Raw genomic sequence first — 21,180 nt, 5'->3', positions numbered from 1 at the left:
ATGTTAGAGTGTACATGAAGTGTGTGAATTTGAATGTACATAAATGTGTATGTAGGTGAATGTGAGTATGTGCATGTAGTGTTATTTAGGGGGTGAATGAGATACACAGAAAAAAAAAAAATCTACCGTTTGGGATAGTGCCAAAATACATTTCTGCCCTGAGCAACATGTAACCTAGGCACACTTCTGGGTGGGTCAATTGTGATTTATTTTTTCATTTGTGGTGCAGCTTCTACGCCTTTATATTTATTGGCTTATCGAATGGAGGCCACCAAAAAAAAAAAAAAAAAAAAGGTGCTCCACTGACTTCTTAATTTCTGTTGAAATGCTAAAACACAAAACAAATCACTCATTAAATTGCTTTTAGTATATAGAACATTAAATGCCACAGGGATAATGTTAACATTATATAACACCATCTGCTAAATGGTTCATTGACAGAAGTATTGAAGGAAATTGTTCAGAAATAGAAAACAACCAAATAAAGTGAGAGAACACCCTGGAGCTTCATATGACCTTAAAAGCCCACTGTGTCCATCCAGTAAAATAAATATGCTAAAGCAATAGCACATTCATTTAATCCATCCCTTGTTTCAAGAGAACGCTATGTGCTTTGCTACAGGAAAATAACTGCAACAGACGCTTATTATTTTTGTGTAGTTTTTTTTTTTTTTCTTCTGTCTTTCAACTATTATTTTTATCAAGGGAACTCTTAAGAGTATCATGGAAACACTTATAAGCCCCCATATCAAATTTTAGGTTTCAGTGCCAACCAAGAACAGAATAGTAGACATAGTTAAATAAAATAATGCAATTTAACCCCTTTAGGACCAAACTTCTGGAATAAAAGGGAATCATGACATGTCACACATGTCATGTGTCCTTAAGGGGTTAAATAAAACAAATTTCAGTCTGTCCTGAACTCATGGATTGCCAAGGCATCTGGTGGTGAATCTTATAAAATAATAATACAATAATTATAATCCTTCCACCATCATTCTACAGCTACCGAAGTGTGTAAAGGAATAAGGGGATGTATACTCCTCTACCATCACCTACCCCCCTGCCTGTTTATGCATTCTCAAATCTGGAATTAACCAAGACCACTGTCAAGTATTGGTTTTCTTGCTGTTAAATTATGTACATAATTCACTGATGCTCAAACTCCAACTCCTACCCTTATGAAATTTGGGGATGTGCAGCTTCTAACTAAGCTATCCACACACTGCCTGCCCACTCTGGACAAGTTAAGCCTCTATAAATCAGAGTACAGTGCTTTACCAAATAATGTCAGGGGTAGGAAACTGGAGTCTGGCATCAAGAGTTTTAGCTTAAAATAATGGAGACGAACATTATGTAAAAACAAAGATTACAGGGACGGATTCATAGCACTAAAACCACTACAGTAAACTGTAGCAGTTATGGTGCATAGTCATTCTCTTTAACAAAGATAATTAACACCAATATAAGTAGCTACTTAAAGGTACAGTCTGACCCCTAAAGCATTTTTATGTTAAGAGTGTGTTCTCTATTTTATTCTGCAAAAAGTGCAGAATTCAATAAAAATTGCACTTTTGTAAATTAACCTGGTTACATCCACTTGGTTTTTAAGCAGACAACAGGTCCTGTTACTTCCTGGTTTGTTAAGCTCAGTAGAGCTACACTCAAGAGGCAGCAATTGCTCAGAGCACCTGCCTTGCAAAGACTTCTCATTGAGCTGCATTAGGAAGTCAGTGATTGGTCACCACAGAACGTCTGCGTGGCTTTAGAAGGGGAGGGATTGCAAGGCAGACTGCTACTTTTGTAAGCTATTTTTTAGATATACCTCAATTAAATGCATTCAAATTTTTCATTTGGGATATATCTACTAAATAGTTATTTTTTCCCCGCTATTTATTTTTGTATTTGGGCGGTGGAGTTTCCCTTGAAATTATAAATCTATTTCCCTGATGATGTAAATGAAGAAAATAGTAACATAGCTGAAAAGAGACATGCACCCATCAAAGTTCAGCCTTTCTCACATCTGTCTTTGCTGTTGATCCAAAAGTAGGCAAGAAAAACCTAGTTTGAAGCGCTTTCTACTTTGCAACAAACTAGGAAAAAATTACAAGAAATAAGGGGGGAGGAGTGGAAGCTATAAGGAAACACTCATAGTGGGGTTAACGCACAAAAAACTACCAAGGTAGAAATGAAAAATAGTACAGTTGAGTGCCCTGAGTAAAATTAAAAATTAACTTTTAATGAATTATTAAAATAGACGTGTAGTGCAATAAATCAACATGAGAAATAGATAGTTGCAATGTAATGTGATAAAAAAAAAATTGCAACGTTAAGGTAATATTACCTATTAGTAGTTTCAAATAGATATATGCAAAATGGTTACGTACGTTGATCAAATATGAATAGTAGATACACATGTCAAAACCTATAGCAAACACAGAGGACCTGTTCAAAAGTTTTCAGAGTACCTCCGGTAGAATCAGACTGCAACAATACAATGTTGCAGTTTATAGTTAACAGTGACAAGAACTATTGTACTTAGTTCTATCTAAGGAGAGTAATGTAACCAAAATAATATCAAAGTCACTGAAAAACAAGTTTGCTAAGTGATAACCATTCACCAATTAAAAGCCTCTAAGTATCGTCAATACAATACCGAGGCTAATCTGAGAGAAGACTCTCCAGAATGCTGGGAGCGGATTGCCAAATGGCTAAATATTAGACCCCCATAGACACAGTCTGACGATTAAGTACAACGGGGTGACGAAAAAAATTGTTATCATACAGCTACCCAGTATAGACAGTCAATTACTACGGGATTCGGAGGAAAGTGTGGGCAAATATAGTCAATGAACCACACAGCAAGATATCACTGGGAATCACCTTTGGCCCCTGACGCGCGCGTTTCGTCCACAACTCATCAGAGGGGAGGAAAAAATTACTTCTTGAACAAAGATAGCTATCATTGGAACTGCAAATGTTTGTGGACTACATTTTCCATGATGCTTTACCAGCCTAGTCCCAAAAAAGGGTATGTGTACCTCTAGCTGAGAATCATTGCTCTAACATTGTTCTACAACATAATTCAAAACCCACAAACAACAACAACCACTTAAGCCATCGGATTTCTATAACTAGAACCGTAAAATAAAGATTATGTTTTATAGGGAGTGTGGGTTAAATAATCATCTATGAAGTGCTAGCCTTGGGCTCAATACTTTACTACTTCCAGGAGAAACAGTGAAAATACCGGTTTGAAGGCGTGTCCTTGTAACAGGTGATATAAATGACTTTCTAGATAAATAAGAGATTCCGGAAAAGCTTTTTATGAACTGTGTGTCAAATGATTTCTGTAAAAGTAGATAAATCTGTCAAGGGGCATTTCATTTCTTTTTTTTTTTTTTTTTTAATGGCCTAAGGAAAAGATAATGCAAATTTTGATCATGCAAATTTGTCTCAATTTATTTCTTTTCACAGGAGTTTAGATGACAAACTGCAGTTTAAAAGTTATATTACAAGTTTGCCAATTCAGGAATTTTTGTGCATTTTTTTGTGCTTTTACTTAACTGGCTATACCTAAATTTAGCTATGCCATTTTAATTCACTGTATTTTACTATGTATTAAATAAACTATATTGTCATCATATATTCTGTATGGAAGATAATGAGTGTCTGCTCACCTGCCATTTTTTGCTGTGTATGTGGCCAGGTAGCCATGGTCTTCCCAGCTGTGCACGGTTTCTGTCATTTCCTGCCCTTCAAAAATAGGCTGCAGTGCTTTAATGATGTACTTTCCATCAGCTGATGAAGAAAAAGAGACAAAGAAAACAAAATAGTATTACAAACAACAACAAAGCACATAAAACATCCAAATGAAACACATAATATGCAATTTAAAAATGTAACAGATACTGTCTTTTTATCTGCAAATGTTAGCAAAATTTAGCATTAGTTAAATAGTCAGCCTGAGACCCAACTTTACAAGTTTGCATCTGGTGCACAGAGTATGCAACAACCACTGTCATTTTTCGAAGTGGCTTATAACTGCTGCAATATGTTAAAGGGTTACTCCAACCACAAGGAAAACCTTCTGCTTTTTGAAGTAGTCGTGGTGGTAGAAGTCTGGAAGTGCAGTGTTTCAGCTTGTCTCCCATTCCTCCCACACTGGGGGAAGTCCTACCTCCTCTCTATCCCCTCATAATAGGTTTTAAATCCCCACCCTACCTCCCTGTCCCCTTTCCTTTACTGGCTGTGAGTGCGCGAATGCGCCCCGAGTTGGTAAAATGGTCCAATAAAAGGCCTTTGAATTGTCCTTAGTGGAGCTCCCGTGACGTCAGATAGGGGTGTGCCGAGCATCGCCAGAGAGATTTGCCTGGTGCTGGATTAAAGGGAGTTAAATTGACTTTAAAAATGCTCTGAGTGTTTTTGGTAAGGGGGACCGATAAAACAATGCCCTATTTATCTTAAAATCAGTTATACTAAGTGGGCAAACAAAGTCGAAAGAAACAGGACAAGAAAATACATATACCCACAAAAGGGATACATGAAAGCATCGTAGATGAAATGCATATACCATTCAGAAGATATCCTTGTAGACCCGAAAACCGTTCGCATTGTTACTTTACTGATCATATTTATGTAATGTTAAAACTTTCTTAAATTTTATTATATAAAATACCAGAGCGGACACACTTTCCAATACAGATATGAAACATTTTCCTACTGCACGAACTTGTTTGAATCTAAGAGATGTCATGTTTAAAATGCATAATATCATATCCATAAGAGACTTAAAATCCTGACTATCACTATCACAACAGCGAACTGGATAATCATGATACAAACAATGTTTGTTTTGAGTGTATTGGATATGTGATCGCATCTTGGAATAAATAAAGAATTAAAAAAAAAAAAAAAAGGGGGATTGATGAAACCTTTTGAAAGCTCTATAACTGAAAACAACAGCCTTATTGGCTAAGAATACATAAAGGAGGAATTTTAACTTCCTTGTTTTCTCTGTTATAATCATCCAAATGCTGAACACGTGTGTTAGAAAAAATACTATTATACAACAATATCTACTGGACTGTTCTGCTGATCTCTGCACATATGAAGTTGGAGGCTCACATAAATGGTCTGGGTGTAGTGCCTCCATCTGTTTATCCCTGCAATCGGGGCCGGACAGGAACAAGATTTTGGGTGGGGCATATAAATTCAAAGCAGCCCAATAGTAGGAGTCAGAGAGGTGACATGCACATTCCCCCAATGACACACACGCTCCCCGCATTTATCAATGCTTTCCTATGGGAAAAATCTGACGCTGGAGATCCTCATGCAAAGCGTGAGGACATCCACCGTCAGATAACGGACCAAAGGTCTGATTTGATTCCGGAAGCCCTCTAGTGGCTTTCTGATAGACAGCCACTGAGTGCAGACTTAGAGCTGCAATGTAAACATTGCAGCTCTCTGAGACTACAATGTTTTACATTGCAGCACTAAGTGCAAAAGAGACACAGACCACTTTAATAAACTGAAGTGATGTTGTTGCCTTCAGTGTCCCTTTAAGCACTGCTGAAGTGAATTAGGGCGAATTAGGGGTTTTGGAGTGTGTTTTGTAACAGGGACTGGCCTGAAGTGTGTGTGCGTATTAAGGGGGTATTAAAATAAATATATAAATATATATATATATATATATATATATATATATATATATATATATATTATGACTTTAAAGTTCATTATTATGGATGGCAATCTTTTACAAGTGTAACTTGTCAGCAGGATCCTGAGGAGCAATTCATGCTCCGGCCCTTGGTATTTGCCAGGTTTCCCCTATGGCTAGTCTGTGCTTGCCTGCAATGTAAAACATTGCGGTTTCTGAGAGTTAAAGGGACACTCCAGGCACCCAGACCACTTCTGCTCATTGGAGTGGTCTGGGTGCCAACTCCCACTACTCTTAACCCTGCAACTGTAATTATTGCAGTTTTTTTATAAACTGCAATAATTACCTTGCAGGGTTAATTCCACCTCTTGTGGCTGTCTACTAGACAGCCACTAGAGGTCACTTCCTGAATCATAGGAAATATTTTCTTTGCTAGAGCGTCGCTGGACGTCCTCACACTGTGTGAGGACCTCCAGCGTCGCTCATTTCCTCTTAGGAAAGCATTGAAAATCTTTTTCAATGCTTTCCTATGGGGAGCGCTAATGCGCATGCGTGGCATTGCCGCGCATGCGCATTAGGTCTCCTCGGCCGGTGGGCGGGATCAGTCTCGCCCACCGGCCGACGGAGACAGTAGGAGGAGCGGCGCGGAGGAGGAGACAGCGACGAGGGACATCGTCGCTGCCTTAGGTAAGTGACTGAAGGGGTTTTCACCCCTTCAGTAACCGGGGATTGGGGGGTGAGAGGGAGAGGGTACCTCCAGTGCCAGGAAAACTAATAGTTTTCCTGGCACTGGAGATTCCTTTTAACTCCACCTCTAGTGGCTGCTCAACCATCGTTGATGTAGCCTTGGTGCTGGAAAGCGGTAAGGTAAAAAGTTCTTTAAACGCTTTACTGGTCAAACTGTGGAAGTGACCTACAAAACTAGGGACAGGGATCAGCAACAGACGTACATGGACCGCCCGATGTGTATATGTCTTCAGTGGCCCGGTTGTGCGCTGCGGGCCTTTAACGGTTTAAACATGCCCCTGTAATAACGTAATGGCAGCGGAGGACGTGAAAGCCAATTACTTCCTGCCAGTTAACACCGAGCTATGAGAGGGAGGAGAAGATAGAGAGATGGGGGATTGGGAGAGCCAGTGCTGAATTCCCAACAGCAAAAGCCACCCTCCTGCAGGTAGGAAAGTGGATGTTGGCTTAAAAATGTGTACATTTTGACCTGCATGTGTGCCGTTTTTTTATTTATAGTTCTAAAACAAAGTCCAGAGACATTAAGAGAGAAGAAATCTTCTTGTCCCTTGACCTTGAATAAAAACGGTTTCCATTACCCACCTGCAGAGATCTGCAAGCAAAAACACGGTCTTTGTAAACACACTGTATGAGAAATGTCTCTGTGTACAATGCCAATTGGAAGATACAATGCTAAATATGCCATAAAAAACAAGTGAGCAAGTGTGGGAACCCAGGGGAGGAGGGCAGGAGATAAAAATGTCAGCACTGAATGAATAACAAATGATAACTTGATGCCAACATTGTGCAGTGTAAAATGTTTTGGCAGCTTTGCTCTGAAAATAACTTAAATGCATTTTCCCATAAGGTCACCAAATATGGTAAAAACAGAATACATACATATGATAAATTTAGCAAGAGAGCCTTTGCATACATTAAATGGAGCATTAAACTCAACAATGCAATAATACTAGATTAGTATAGAGCCAAAATGATTAGGGGTCTATAGATGTGCCTTGCAAACTGCTAAATTCTTCAAATTTGAAATAGTACATTTTAAGTTAATAAAAGAAGGGCAAGAAAGTTTTTTGAATGACTGATTGTGAAGGAATACCCAATCGAGGGGGCGGGGCCGGACCGCCGAGCTGGATGGTCGCACTCAACACCAGCTCCTGCAAATTAGGCCCAAATAGGCAATGAAAATGCAATTTTGGGCAGACAGCCGTCCAGCACCGGTGGCCCTCAGCGGGCAGAGAGCCCTGGATCCAGGGAGAGGCTGGCCGAACGGGCTTCAGTCCCCAGGAGGAGGGTTCCTCACTGGCACCTTAAAGCCTACCCTGGAGGTGAGCGGGGTGGACGGCCGCTGTTCCCCCGCTGCCTGCCGATCAGCACCCAGCCATGAGTCGGACCCGCGGGGAACTGGCCCCGAACCCCCCCCCCCTACTTGGACCGGGGGGTGATCCCGGTCCCCACCCTCAGGCCCCGAATACCGCAAAACACCTGCGGTGCCGTAGCAGAGCCGCCAATACCTGTAACCCAAGCACTGAAATAAGGATGGCGGAGGGCATGTGCGATAACATCGAGAGCACAAGCAGACCGGGACTACCAGCTTATACTCTCAAACCCAAACACGCTACTCACTTTTGCTACGACCGGAGTCTCGGAGGCCTTCTCAGCGCCACACTTAACATGGCGGACGCCGCGTGGTCTCCACGACCCAGTCATGGCCTAGAAGACATCCTCTCCAGGCTGAACCGGCACTTCACCAATTTTTGGCGGAGATTGAAACGGCAGATGAGCTGTCCTGCCTCTCCACCAACGAGTACCACCTGCATAACGCGACGCACCTTCTCACCAGCGGGAAAATCCCCAACATGGCGGCGGATCAAGCACCATTCCTCGCTGAAACGCACAGCGGCACCATGGAGGCGACTTCAAGGGCGCCAAACACGCTCGCAACCGCAGCCAGAAACGCAGGGGACCATACAAGCGACCGCAGAGGCGACCAATATGCCTGCAATCAGGGACATTGTCCTGCAGTGTGACTGCTCGAGAAGGGACCGTGCGGTACCCCTGGCTGGCATATGATAGCCTGGGAGCCAGGACTGAGATACGAGTTAGGCCCTTTGCCGCTCACCGTCACTATCAGCCCTCATAGTGGTGCTGGTGCCTATTAATCCATAAATAGTGATGTTACTTACAATGTCAAATGAGCAGTCTAATTAGAGGCCATGCAATTGTACCCTCGGCAATGTATGCTTAATGTCTGTCTAGCATGTAACCTAACGTTTAATAATTAACCTGTCCCAATCGAGTACAGCATTGCATGTAATCTACCATACGTTACTCAGAGCACCAGTTGCAGTTATGTCTTGCTTGCATTTAATCATAGCATTTTGCTAATCTTTAAGCTTACACTCAACACTGCAGTCAGCGCACTAGTTGAATGTATTGTTTGACTTTGACCTTATTTGATCTAACTTAAATGCCAGCTATCACAGCACCCTCAAGCTTGTAAGCCGAGTTAAATTACACTGCGATAGCGTAACAACCATGCTTTTTGTAATAATACTTAAAAAAATGTGCCGTTACCTCAAAGCCACAAATGTGACCTTCTATGTTCTTGCTTTACTTACTAATGCTGTTGTGGCAATGTAAGATGTTCTGTTATTCTATGCACACAGAAAATAAAAAAAATAAAAAAAAAGGAATACCCAATCACTTGGTTCGGTACATTTTGTCCTTTATGTTCGTTTATAGGTTGATCCCACCTGGTTCGGTTTCCGAACGAGGACCACCCAAGCACCTCATTAGAACATGGAACACTAACTATCCAGTAGGAAAACCACAATGGAAACAATTAATAGAATGCTCCCCTGGGTTGCCGCCATTTCGTGCAACCAAATGCACGTGGTCGACAGAATGGATGGTGGCCATTTTTTCTCCCGAACAGACAAGTGCCTGGAACTGATTTCGGCGAACACCGGTAAAGATTGAACTGCTGCCCATTCAAGTTCCCAACCACCTATATGAACGGCGTTCAGGAGATACAACTACCGACACTTGAAAGCTTTTGTTTGTTGTTTGTGGTTTTCGTATAAAATTCCGCAAACTGAGACCGGCCCTTGTCACGATTCCTCTGGAACTATTTTGGGGTTACACCTCGTGGCTGACCGGTCAAAACTTTCCTTTGATGGCAATTCAAAACTACCGAACCGATCTGAGTGATTTTTGGACGTGCTAGTCACTCAGATCAGGGCTCTCCGGGCTGATGTGACTCTCGAGAGGTTTCCATGGATTTTGGGGGTACTTTTGGGGTGTTGTAAAATTGTTGTATTTTTCTGTGCCTGGAGATAATTGAGTGTACAGTTCCTGACTCAATTATCTCTCAGGCACAGGGGAGGAGTTTACTGAATGTACAAATTCTAAACCTTTGCCTGCATTAAACAGATCTACTCCGATTCAGTCTCGACTAATGTGTGGAGAGAAAATGCGATATCAGTGATATTTATCTTCAGGAGTATTGGACCTACGATATTGGGGGAAAGGAATCCGTAGCGGCGATATATTGGTGGTCCACCATACTGATCAAAAGAGAAAAAGTAGAAAAATAGAAAAAAAATAGTTAAAATGTAATTAAGGATATTAAAATAAAGCAAATAATGGACGTGTTTAATATAAACTAGACCAAGAGAAAAACATGCGTTAAAGGGACAGACTAAGCACCATAAGCATTATATTATTTGCATTACAGCAAAGTGCTTATGCCTCTCTGCTGTACCCATGCTCTGTTTAAATTACTTGCTATTTTCCAGCACCGAGGCTCCCTCTGCGCTGCTCACCTCTCCATCTCCAGCAGCGCTATTGAGGAAGCCTTGCCTACTCTGCAATGGTCCAATTTATTATGTCTCATAAAGGAGCATTTGAGACCTAATGCGCATGCACGGCACATGCCGCACACCCAAAAGAAAATATTGGAAATTCAATGGTTTCCCATGAGAGTCCATGAGTTGTACCCAGTCAGTGCAATGGAACAATCTCTAGTGGTTGTCAGTATGACAGCCACTAGATGTAGATCAAATCCTGCAATGTAAACATGACAGTTTCTAAAAGGCTGCAACGTTTTACATTGCAGCATAAAAAGGACAGGACCACTGCATTGAGATGTGTATCGCTCCTTGTAGTTGATCAGAGCACCACCATGGAAAAACTATGATTCCCTACTGACTACCGGTCTGAGAGTGAGCACTAGATGTGGTCTGCAGACCAAATAGTCAGCCCATCGGACAACCTGAGATCAACTAACCTCCTCCCCTTTGGCCCAACGTAAGCAAATGGGAGGGGGGGAAATAAAAAAAGTACATATATTTAAAAAAAAAAGTGTTTAGTGTGTAACCCACACACACCCGCAGCCCATTCCCCCTCTCTACACTACAGCTCCTATCCTCTCCCAACACTATAAATCTCTATTCTCCCCACACCACAGCTTCTACCCCCTGCAAGGTACAACTCCCATATCCCCAACTACATCCCATATCCCCACTACAATACAGTCCTTAGTTCCTTTACACTACAGCACCCTTAATCCCTCTACACTACATCCCCCATTGGAGCCCTTATTTATCCATTATACGCTATAACCTCTATCCTCCACAAACTGCAGTCCCTATAAATTCACTTTTTAGTGAACAGATAATTAGGATACTAGCCTATTTATATAGAGCATTCAAATTAATGGCTCCCTAGACATGTTTTATTCTTATGAATCATAATAAAATATCATCAGCAAGGTATCTGCAATCTGTCAGGGCATAGAACTTGTTTTTTTTTTTGGGGGGGGGGGGGGGGGCAAATAAAGGACTTGCCCCATGACACCTTATGGCCTTGCTAAGCTCTCAACCTTTTTATTGGTTTCGAAGGCATATCTCCTTTCATTCTCGAAATAATCTTCCTTGTGGGTTTATTCCTGATTACATTTTTTGAGCTCATTTACACTAAATCTTAAAGGGTCACTATAAGGTCAGGAACACAAACATGTATTCCTGGCCCTATAGTGTTAAAACCACCATCTAGGCCCCCTGGGCCCCTCATGCCTCCATAAATATAGCAAAACCTTACTGTATTCAAGCCAGAAGCTGTAGATCTGCATGCAGTCTGCTGACATCATCAGAAGTGGTAGCCTGATCCAATCACAGTGCTTCCCCATAGGATTGGCTGAGACTGACAAAGAGGCAGATCAGGGGCAGAGCCAGCATGATTCAAACACAGCCCTGGCCAATCAGCGTCTCCTCGTAGAGATGAATTGAATCAATGAATCTCTATGAGGAAAGTTCAGTGTCTGCATGCAGAGGGTGGAGGCACTGAATGTTTGGATGCATTTTAGGCAGCCATGACCCAGGAAGGATCTCTAACAGCTATCTAAGGAGTGGCCAGTGAAGTTATCACTAGGCTGTAATGTAAACACTGCATTTTCTCTGAAAAGAGTGTTTACAACAAAAAGCCTAAAGGTAATGATTCTACTCACCAGAACAAATTCAATAAGCTGTAGTTGTTCTGGTGACTATAGTGTCCCTTTAAACTGTCAGAGCATCCTGTATAAGACAAAAGCTACAGGTTTTCTTCTATATTGCTATGAGCTATATGCTTAGTGATATTTAGTTTTTTCCTCCCCTTATATTTATACACCTCGTTACTACTGAGCTATTCAATTTATCCCGTCTTAATTTTTTTTCACCACACAATTTTTTTCATTCCATGAGCAAAACTAAAGCTATTTGACAGGATACTTTATGCTATGGGCAAGCCTGAGGATGACTAAAGTGGGGAAAAAGGTGGAGCTCCGATGTCAAACGTTATCAAATCCCAGCAGTCATCACAAGCATGATCTATAGAGGCTCCCATGGTCTCAAGAGACCCTTCACACACTTCAATCTTGTCAGTGCACCACTGCGATTGCAATGTGAGGAGAGATGTCTCTACATGGGGTCTCTACTTAAGACTCTTCTGAAAATGGTTTACAAATCAGGGATACTCACAAAAAGGGTTTCTAAAATGCTGCAATGTTTTACATTACAGGGTTAAATGACAGGATCAGAGCACCCCGACCGCTTCATTAAAATAAAGTTGATCTGTGTGACTATAATGTTCCTTTAAAACATGATTTTATAAATGAAGTACTTGCTAAATTAAACCATAAATCCTGTACACCTCTGCTCTCCAGGGATTTGTAGGAAATGCATTGTCATGAAACAATGGAGAACAGGAGTTCTTGGATTGACAGAGATCTCAGCAAACAATATAAGTATGTTTTGTATGTTTACTTTTCCATTAGTTGAGTACTTTCTTTAAAGGAATACTATAGTGTCAGGAATACAAATGTGTATTCCTGAAACTATATTATTAAAACCATCTAGCCCTGCTAAATATAGTAAAATCTAACTTCTATTCCAGTCTGCAGCTGCTGCATCTCCTCTTGATCGGCCTGCTTAGCTGGCATAATCAGAAGTAATTCTCTGAGCCAATCACAATGCTTTCCTATAAGATAGGCTGAGACTATCAAGGAGGCAGATCAGGGGCAGAGCCAGCACAAGCCACAACACAGCCTTGGATAATCATCATCTCCTCATAGAGATGAACTGAATCAATGCATCTCTATGAGGCAGGTTCAGTGTCTCCATGCAGAGGGTGGAGACACTGAATGGCAGTGCTGCACAACACTGCCCCAGGAAGCACCTCTAGCAGCCATCTGGGGAGTGACCAGTGGAGGAATCCCTGGGCTGTAATGTAAACACTGCATTTTCTCTGAAAAGACAGTGTTTACTGCAAAAAGCCTGACGGTAATGATTCTACTCACCAGAACAAATACAATAAGCTGTAGTTGTTCTGGTGACTATAGTGTCCCTTTAACCCCTTAAGGACACATGACGTGTGTGACACGTCATTATTCCATTTTATTCCAGAGGTTTGGTCCTTAAGGGGTTAAGTAACTATTTATGTCCCCAGCCCTCTTTACATATGGGAAAGGTGATTTTGCTAATCATTTTTCCCATGCCAGTCTCTATACGTGAATGACTGCGCTTGGATCTGCGTCATGATGATCTCAGCCAATCCCATGTATCCCTAATATTTTGTTTAGCAGTCTATTATATTAAAAGAACACTATAGGGTCAGGAACACAAACATGTATTCCTGACCCTATAGTGTTAAACCCACCATTTAGGTGGCTTGCCCCACCTCAACCCCTTTAGAAAAGGTGAAAACTCACCTTCCATTTCCATCCAGTAGGGAAACCATTGGATTGGATAAAATCGTCAAGAAGGCAGGATGGGGGCAGGGCCAAACGCTGTTTTGGCCAATAAGTACAGGCTCATAGAGATGCACTGAATCAATGCATCTCTATGAGGAAAATTCAGTGTCCCCATGCAGAGCGTGGAGACGCTGAACTGCAGTGCTGCCTACTGTGCAGCACTGAGCCAGGAAGCATCTCCAGTGGCCATCAGATGAGTGGTCACTTGGAGGTGTCTCTAGGGGCAATGTAAACACTGCCTTTTCTCTGAAAAGGCAGTGTTTGCATGAAAATGCCAGAAGGCAATGATTATACTCACCAGAACAACTACATTAAGCTGTAGTTGTTCGGGTGACTATAGTGTCCCTTTAACTGTCTAGATACCTCATACAATATTTGGCTTGAAAAACATTTTCATTATATATAATACGTTTTTCATGCCAACAATTAACTCAGATGAGAAAACTATTTGTCAGCCTTATACAGCAGTTTTCAGATTCCAGTTCTTCAGTTTGCAAATCTCCCCCCACCCCATGTACTGTATTATATGCCAAAATAAATGTGTCAACAGTAACACAACATACTTTCCAAATACTGTAGATAATTGCCTATAAATTCACTAGACAGATACTAAACAGGATTCCTGTGGGTGGGGTGTTTTCTGATTATTATTTCACATACCTTCCTCAAGAGACAGTTACTTCAATAATAGCCTACTGAACTTGTTTTCCAAAAGAGGACATTTAAAAAGATAAAGAGTGCAATTTACTTAGTATCAAAACAGAAAGAAGGGTTACAAGAAAACTTCTGACTCCACTGATCTAAATGGTTAGTCCAGGGCTCAACAAATCCCAGGTGTCAGGTCGCCATGGCAACTAGGAATTTTATCTTGGCACCTGGGTGTTTGTCAGCCCGAGAGAGCGTTTAGGCGGCAAGCCGGGGGAAGCGTGGAGCCGGGAGTCTAAGGAAGAGTGGAGGTAGCCAACCAGGGGAGCGTTGAGCCAAGCGGTGAGGGAGCAGCAATCTTCCTGCCATTCTTGCTCTGCTATCTTGTACGCTCTGCTATAATGCCGGGATCAGAGCAAGAAGAGCTTGAAGATTACACAAGCCCCACTGGACCCCAGGGAAATGATCCACTCTAGCTATCGCCAAGGTAGGGAGGCTGGATGGACTTAAATAAAAATAATAAATAAAAAAAATTGTGTATGAAAAAATGTGTGTCCATCAGTAGTGAGTGTATGTCAGTGAGTTTGTGTATGTCTGTCAGAGTGTGTGTGTGTGAGTGAATGTGTGTGTCTGTTTAGGTTACTGGCCCCCTCCAATCACATGGGAAAGGTGTTTTTACTCACCTTCTTACCACGCCTTGTCGGCCTCATCATGGCTGGCTCTGCCTCCACGGCTGAGATTATCAATCTTGATGATCTCAGCCAACCCAATGCTTTTCCATAGGAAAATATTGGGAGTCTATTGTGCATTTGCGAAAAAACGCTGCACCAATCAGCAAATCCTCCTCCTGCATTGAATCAATGCATCTCTATGGGGAACATTCAGCACCTCCATGCAGTGTGTTGAGATGCTGAAAGGATGTACTAAGAATAATCTCTCGTGGCCGTCTGAGTGACTGTCACTAGAGGTATTACTAGGCAGCAATGTAAACACTGCATTTTCTCTAAAGATTGCAGATTGGAATTAAGTTCTGGCAGAGAGACCTAGAGGGCTTTTAAAAGTAGGGGTCAAAGATGAACGTGGGCATGATGTGCTCTAAGAAACATGCACTTTACATTAACGGAGAGTGATTAATTGTGGTTAGACTGGCCATTTAAAAAAAACTGGAAGATTATAAAAAGAAGCAGCACAAGTTTAATGCTGTCAGAGTGGACTGAAGCAGGAACGGTGCGGATGGACTTCCCCTCCCCCCCCCCTTTACTTTTATTTAATTGTATTGTCGTGGTGTTATAAAGCATTGGGGCAAAAGTAATTCGCAGGGTCAAGTTCTGAGGTTAGTTATGACTAGCTGGTAATATGGTGGTTAACAAAGTTGAAAGTTTTGAAAGTTGGTGAACCATATGTTATATGGTTATGGTTACAAAGTTATGGCTGTAAGCCCCTTGGGCTTTGAATAAACAGCACGACCAAGCCCATTGAAAAGTAATTAAAAGTTGTATGTAGTAAGTAAAAGTTGTATATCATTATTGTGTGGTCTCATTTTATTTATAAGAATATTGCCTACCATACATATATGTTAACACTCTGTCCAGCTTGGGCAAGGTGAGGCACCTTATGATAGACAATACACAGATCACAGCTTACATAGTCTAGCCACAGATTAATTGTCCAACATATCTGGTCTTGATGTAGTGCCTTGAACATTCTGAAAAACTGCTGTGATTTGCAGCCAACTGCTGAAATTTTGGGCTGTAGAGGTTATGGTGCCTGGACTGTACCGTTCAAGAACACCAACATCCCTCTATTTTTTTTTTCTTTTTCAATAGCTAAAATCTAACAACACACAAACACTGTCTGACAGGGGGACACAGACACACACACTCTCTGACAGGGGGGGGGGGGGGGGGACAAACACACGCACTGACAGAAAGACAAACACACACAATAACAGACAGACACACACACTGACATTTTTTATTTAACTGAAATCCACCCAGCCTTCCCACCTTTGGGAAAGCTGAATGGATCTTTCCCTGGGGTCCAGTGAGGCTCCTCTCTCTTCCTGTATGCAAGGGAGCAGTAATATACCTGCAGCTCCTCTCTGCTCCCTCGCTTTCTCTGTAGTGATGCCGGGGCCAGAGTGATGTCATATTCAGGCTCCCGGCATCATTAAACAGCGTGCAAAGGAGCAGAGAGGAGCTGCAGGAAGATTACTGCTCCCTCTCATGCCGCATAAAGAATATGGCCAATGTATCCCCTGAGCCCGCCACCTCAATGCTCACCAACGCGGACGGCTTTAATGCTCCCACGGGCGGCCGCCTTAATAAAAGGGCTGACATCCCCGGCGCCAGGGCAAAATTTGGAATTTGTCGAGCCCTGAATTAATGTAGGCGCTAAAATGTTTTATTCTCTCTGTATTCTTCAGCAAATGGATATAATGATCTTCAGAGTATAATATGCACATATCAAATGATAAAGTAAATATCACAAGTACTTTAAAGCCCTCCATTACTTTTACTTACAATTATAATTACAATTACTTTTTGGGAATATTAGACACAGACTTGCATGACATTCTGAGCAGCTGTTTTCGTATCAATTTGCTAATTTCTTAGTGGTCTTTGCTTAAGTGAATCGCCTCTCAACAACATGTGGAGTAGGAGTAAAATAGGACTGCATAAGATTATTCAATTATCGAAGAGAAGGACTGAGTCGATGGGGGAAAAAATAAATAGAATTTTCCAACCTTGCTGTGCTTTATTCAAAAGCTATGCAAATAATTTTAACACAAACAATTCAGTGAGCAAAAAATGCAAGGCAAGTGCCAGGTGGCATTGTTAGAAAATGAATAGTTATTTCACAGAGTTGAAAAAGTAATTACGTTCAATTCTACTAAAAGATGTCCTTATTCCATCTACAAACTAAAGCTTCTATTGTGACCTAGCCACTGTGATCCATTAAAACTCATACATTAACTCATTTTTGGCCTGGATACAGCATCAATAAACTATGCCTTCAGCAAGTCTATGAAAGCTTTTACCAACTGCCTTCTAATGGCACTTTATATAAACTCGTATGTTGGAAATCAGTTGTCCAAAAATAATTTTGTTGTTCAACTCATTTGAATGTGGTTTTATCATTCCCCCCCCCCAAAAAAAAGACAAAAGAACAATAAAAAGAGATTATTTAATTATTTTACTCCATTTCTGATTTAAAAAAACATGCAATTTGACAAATGCCAAGAGTAGATCACACATCAACCCTTTTGAATCACATTTTACAGAGTTGATTAGGTAGGACAATCTAATTTATCTTACTCTTCACAAAAGAATAAAAATAAACAAAACATTGATAAGATTTAAAGGACAAACATCTGCAGCTTTTGTATATCCCTCAGTGACCAATCAGTGGTTTTATCCTCATGGTGATACCTAAACACTCCAATGCACACACATACAAACCAAGTGCTACATAATTACATAAACCTAAGAGGAGCTGCCAACCATGAATTGTTAGGTCCATGGAGGTACAGGATGAAGAGGGAAATTTAAATATTACATTCAATATTTTTGGACATGCTAAAGGAAGTCAATTAGCCTTTAATGATGTTGAATAGATAACAATCTCACTTTTCTGATAATTTTATGGCAACACGGTAGGCTTCATATTGGCTTATCTTTCTTTATTGAAAACTCCCAGAGATGCCCCTCTCATTAGATCTTTTTTCGCGTCACGTCAGAACCGTCAGACGGACGCCTACTTCAGCTGGCTTCCAGACCCTCTATCCTCAGCAGTAGATGCGTTTCTGCAATCATGGCCAACAAAGGGAGCCTATGCTATTTTCCCCTTTTCCATGATTCAACTGACCCTTCACCTGGTCCAAGTACAGGGAGTCCAGATAGTCATCATAACACCTCTCTGGAGAGCCCAGACTTGGTTCCCCAATCTACTGGAACTATTTGTAGACTTCCCTCTTCTCCATACTCGCTCCTGCGATATTCTCAGGAGTCCAGCGGGCGACTGCCAGCCACTTGCCCTGCAGGGTCATCTTCAACTTGTGGCTTGGACCGTTTCCGGGGATCCTGGCATGTCGCAGGACTATCGCACACCGCTCCAACACTCCTATGGGATTCATGGGCCCCAGGTACTAGACTTACTTATCTTTCCGCATGGCGGATTTGGGTTAGCTGGTGTTTGGAAAGGGACACTGATTACATTAATATTGAACTTCCTATCCTTTCTCTTCGATTAGGGGAAATTCCTACAGATCGATCAATGTATTTCGATCTGCCATTTCGGCGGCTCATGATACTATTGATTATTCACAAATAGGGAAACATCACTCTGTTTGTAGACTTCTACGGGGCATACGGTTGTCTAGACCCCCTTCTGCCAAATATTCCAATTTCTGGGATGTCTCCCTAGTTTTCTCCTTTCTGCAAACATGGCCTTCTAACAAGGCCTTATCCCTACACCAACTCTGCCCTGCTTTTGTGCCTTGTGTAGTTTTGCAGAGTTTCTGACGTTCAGTGCTCTCACGCGGTGGTTTTCTCACTAGACGGAGTCAAATTTACCATTACCAGGCGTACTAAGACAAATTCCTCCTTGGATTTCTACCCTTACTTCCCGGACAGACCGTCCCTCTGCGTTGCCAATTGTACCTGTCAATACATTGATAGCACAACTAATGTACATTCTCCTTCGGGCCCGCTGCTCATTTCTTATGTTAGACAGCACAGGCCGGTCTCCTCCCCCACGATTGCACGCTGGATCAAATGGTTGCTCACCAATGCAGGAATTGACCAATCTTTTGGGGCTTATTGGGTTAGAGGTGCGGTCGCATCTTCTGCATTTCGTGCAGGCAGTTCTCTGTCGGATATTTTATCTTCCGCAGACTGGTCCAAAGAATCCACCTTTCGGACCTTTTATTTCAAACCAACGACACGCTGCTTTTTTATTAAAAAAGCAAATATGTCTTGCCATGAAATTAGGGATTATTCTAGCTTCATCTAATAATCTAAATTTTATTAAAGACAGGGGGGAAATATTTTCCCTCCCTTCGTACACTCTATCCCACCCTTCAGGATAAGTTTCTCGACTAATCTTGCATTTTACACTCTCTCGCAAGTGGATTTGTCCTACATCACAATTTTGTCATTTATTATTATTATACATTTTAATTTTAATTTGTTAACTTAAAATTACGTGTGAATACTTGTTTTTCTCTTGTCTAAGAGACCATACTTTCACGAAGTTTCTCTTCTTCTTTCCTAGTGTGAAAATATTGCATTGACCCTGCGATGCATTGGCACAGTCTACTGACGACACGTTTACATGGTGGACTTCATTATGATTTACACTGGAGCTACAGTTTCTGATTCGTTAAAGTCTCTCGTTTACATGGTGTCACGACACTCCTTAGTTAATATGCCCTCGTGCAGTACTCGCACTCACCACTGTTTCTGTTTGGCATTGTTTCTCATTTCTTTTCATTAAGCACTACACCTGGCCCTTGTTTAGCACCTATATATTCTGGTTTCTCCCCTCACTCCCTGTCAGATCATTATCCTTCATCCTGTATCCTGTATCTGCTGTTTCCTGGTTCCCGTGGTTCTGACTCCTTGCTCCTGTGTCTTGTATCCTGTGTATCCTGTGTTTCCTGTGTATCCTGTGTATCCTGATCCTGTGATCCTATGTCCTTATGGTCCTGTGTTCTTGTCTCTGCCTGGTCCTGTGTCCTGAGCCTCCAGTTCCAGTGTTCGCCTGCAGTGTTCCTGCCTATACTCCTTCTCCAGTGATTCTGACCTTGCTGCCTTATTTCTGTGTGACCTGCTTCGGGTTTTGCTCCTATTTAGTGCTTGGTGGCTTAGGATCTGTGCCCCACTTATATTCTGTGGTGGTTGCACTATCCTGACTAAGCCTTTACTTTTGCCTAAGGACTTTCATGTGTACTCTGCCTGCTCTATTGTATTTATATTGATTTCTTGTATATATTTATATATTTGTGGCATTGTACATATTTTGTTTTGTGTATATATATTTATCCTTTGGTTTTCTTTAATACATTTTCTTTATTGCTCCATTCATCGTGTCCTTGCATTATGTCTCTGCTAAGTGGGTTCCCACATTTAAAGGGACAGTGCTGTCGCAGGGCAGCACCCCTTCATGTCCGCTACACATGGTTGACTCTACTAATGATCGGCATCATCAAGAAAGAGGAAGTGGGAGGAGTCTGGTGGCACTATGTACTTCTGTTATGTGTTCTGATTGGTTGAATTTTTACAATATTTGTTAACTAACTTCTTCTTTGCTGCAGGGAGTTTTCAGTAAAGCAAGATAAGCAAATATTCGTCTCCTGTCTTAAATACAATTTAGATTATTCGTTCACTAAAGCTAGAATAATCGCTAATTTTCCGGCATTCTTGTACCATTATTGATCAGTGAAAAGGACACATTTCGGTGATCGGAATCCAGCCAAACAATCAAAACACTGAAAGATTTCCAAGTATTTGAGTATTAGCAAAACAAACACCAGAAACACCTCTGACTTCATAAAGTGCACAAGCAATGTTAACCAACACATTTCATACACCATAGATATTGTCTCATCATAAGCAAGACAATGCCTAATTCTCACAGCCATCACTAAAGACAGCTGTGGTAAGTGACAAAACCTAGCAGCAGATGCGCTGTCTTCTGCAAAAGTTATGATTTTACTGCGGGGTACCACAGGAGACATTCAGAGGCATTATGGAGTCCATACTTTGACGCATTAGAGCCGCTTTGGCAGCACAAGAGTGACCTACACAATATTAGGTAGGTGGTTTAAATACTGTGTCTG

General features: G+C 41.5%; 1 protein-coding gene across 1 annotated transcript in view; it reads right to left on the bottom strand.

The window, feature by feature from the left end:
• SMS (spermine synthase) overlaps window positions 1-21,180 on the bottom strand; it is a 128,374-nt gene that overhangs the window by 85,380 nt on the left and 21,814 nt on the right. The window contains exon 2 of the mRNA XM_063450271.1: window positions 3,681-3,801. Within this exon, the coding sequence (XP_063306341.1) occupies window positions 3,681-3,801 (121 nt within the window). The remainder of the gene's footprint in view (window positions 1-3,680; window positions 3,802-21,180) is intronic.

The sequence above is a fragment of the Pelobates fuscus genome, chromosome 1, assembly GCF_036172605.1.
Source record: "Pelobates fuscus isolate aPelFus1 chromosome 1, aPelFus1.pri, whole genome shotgun sequence".
Classification (NCBI taxonomy): domain Eukaryota; kingdom Metazoa; phylum Chordata; class Amphibia; order Anura; family Pelobatidae; genus Pelobates; species Pelobates fuscus.
The sequence above is the reverse complement of the archived record's forward strand: the minus strand, read 5'-3'. Positions and strand labels throughout refer to the sequence as shown.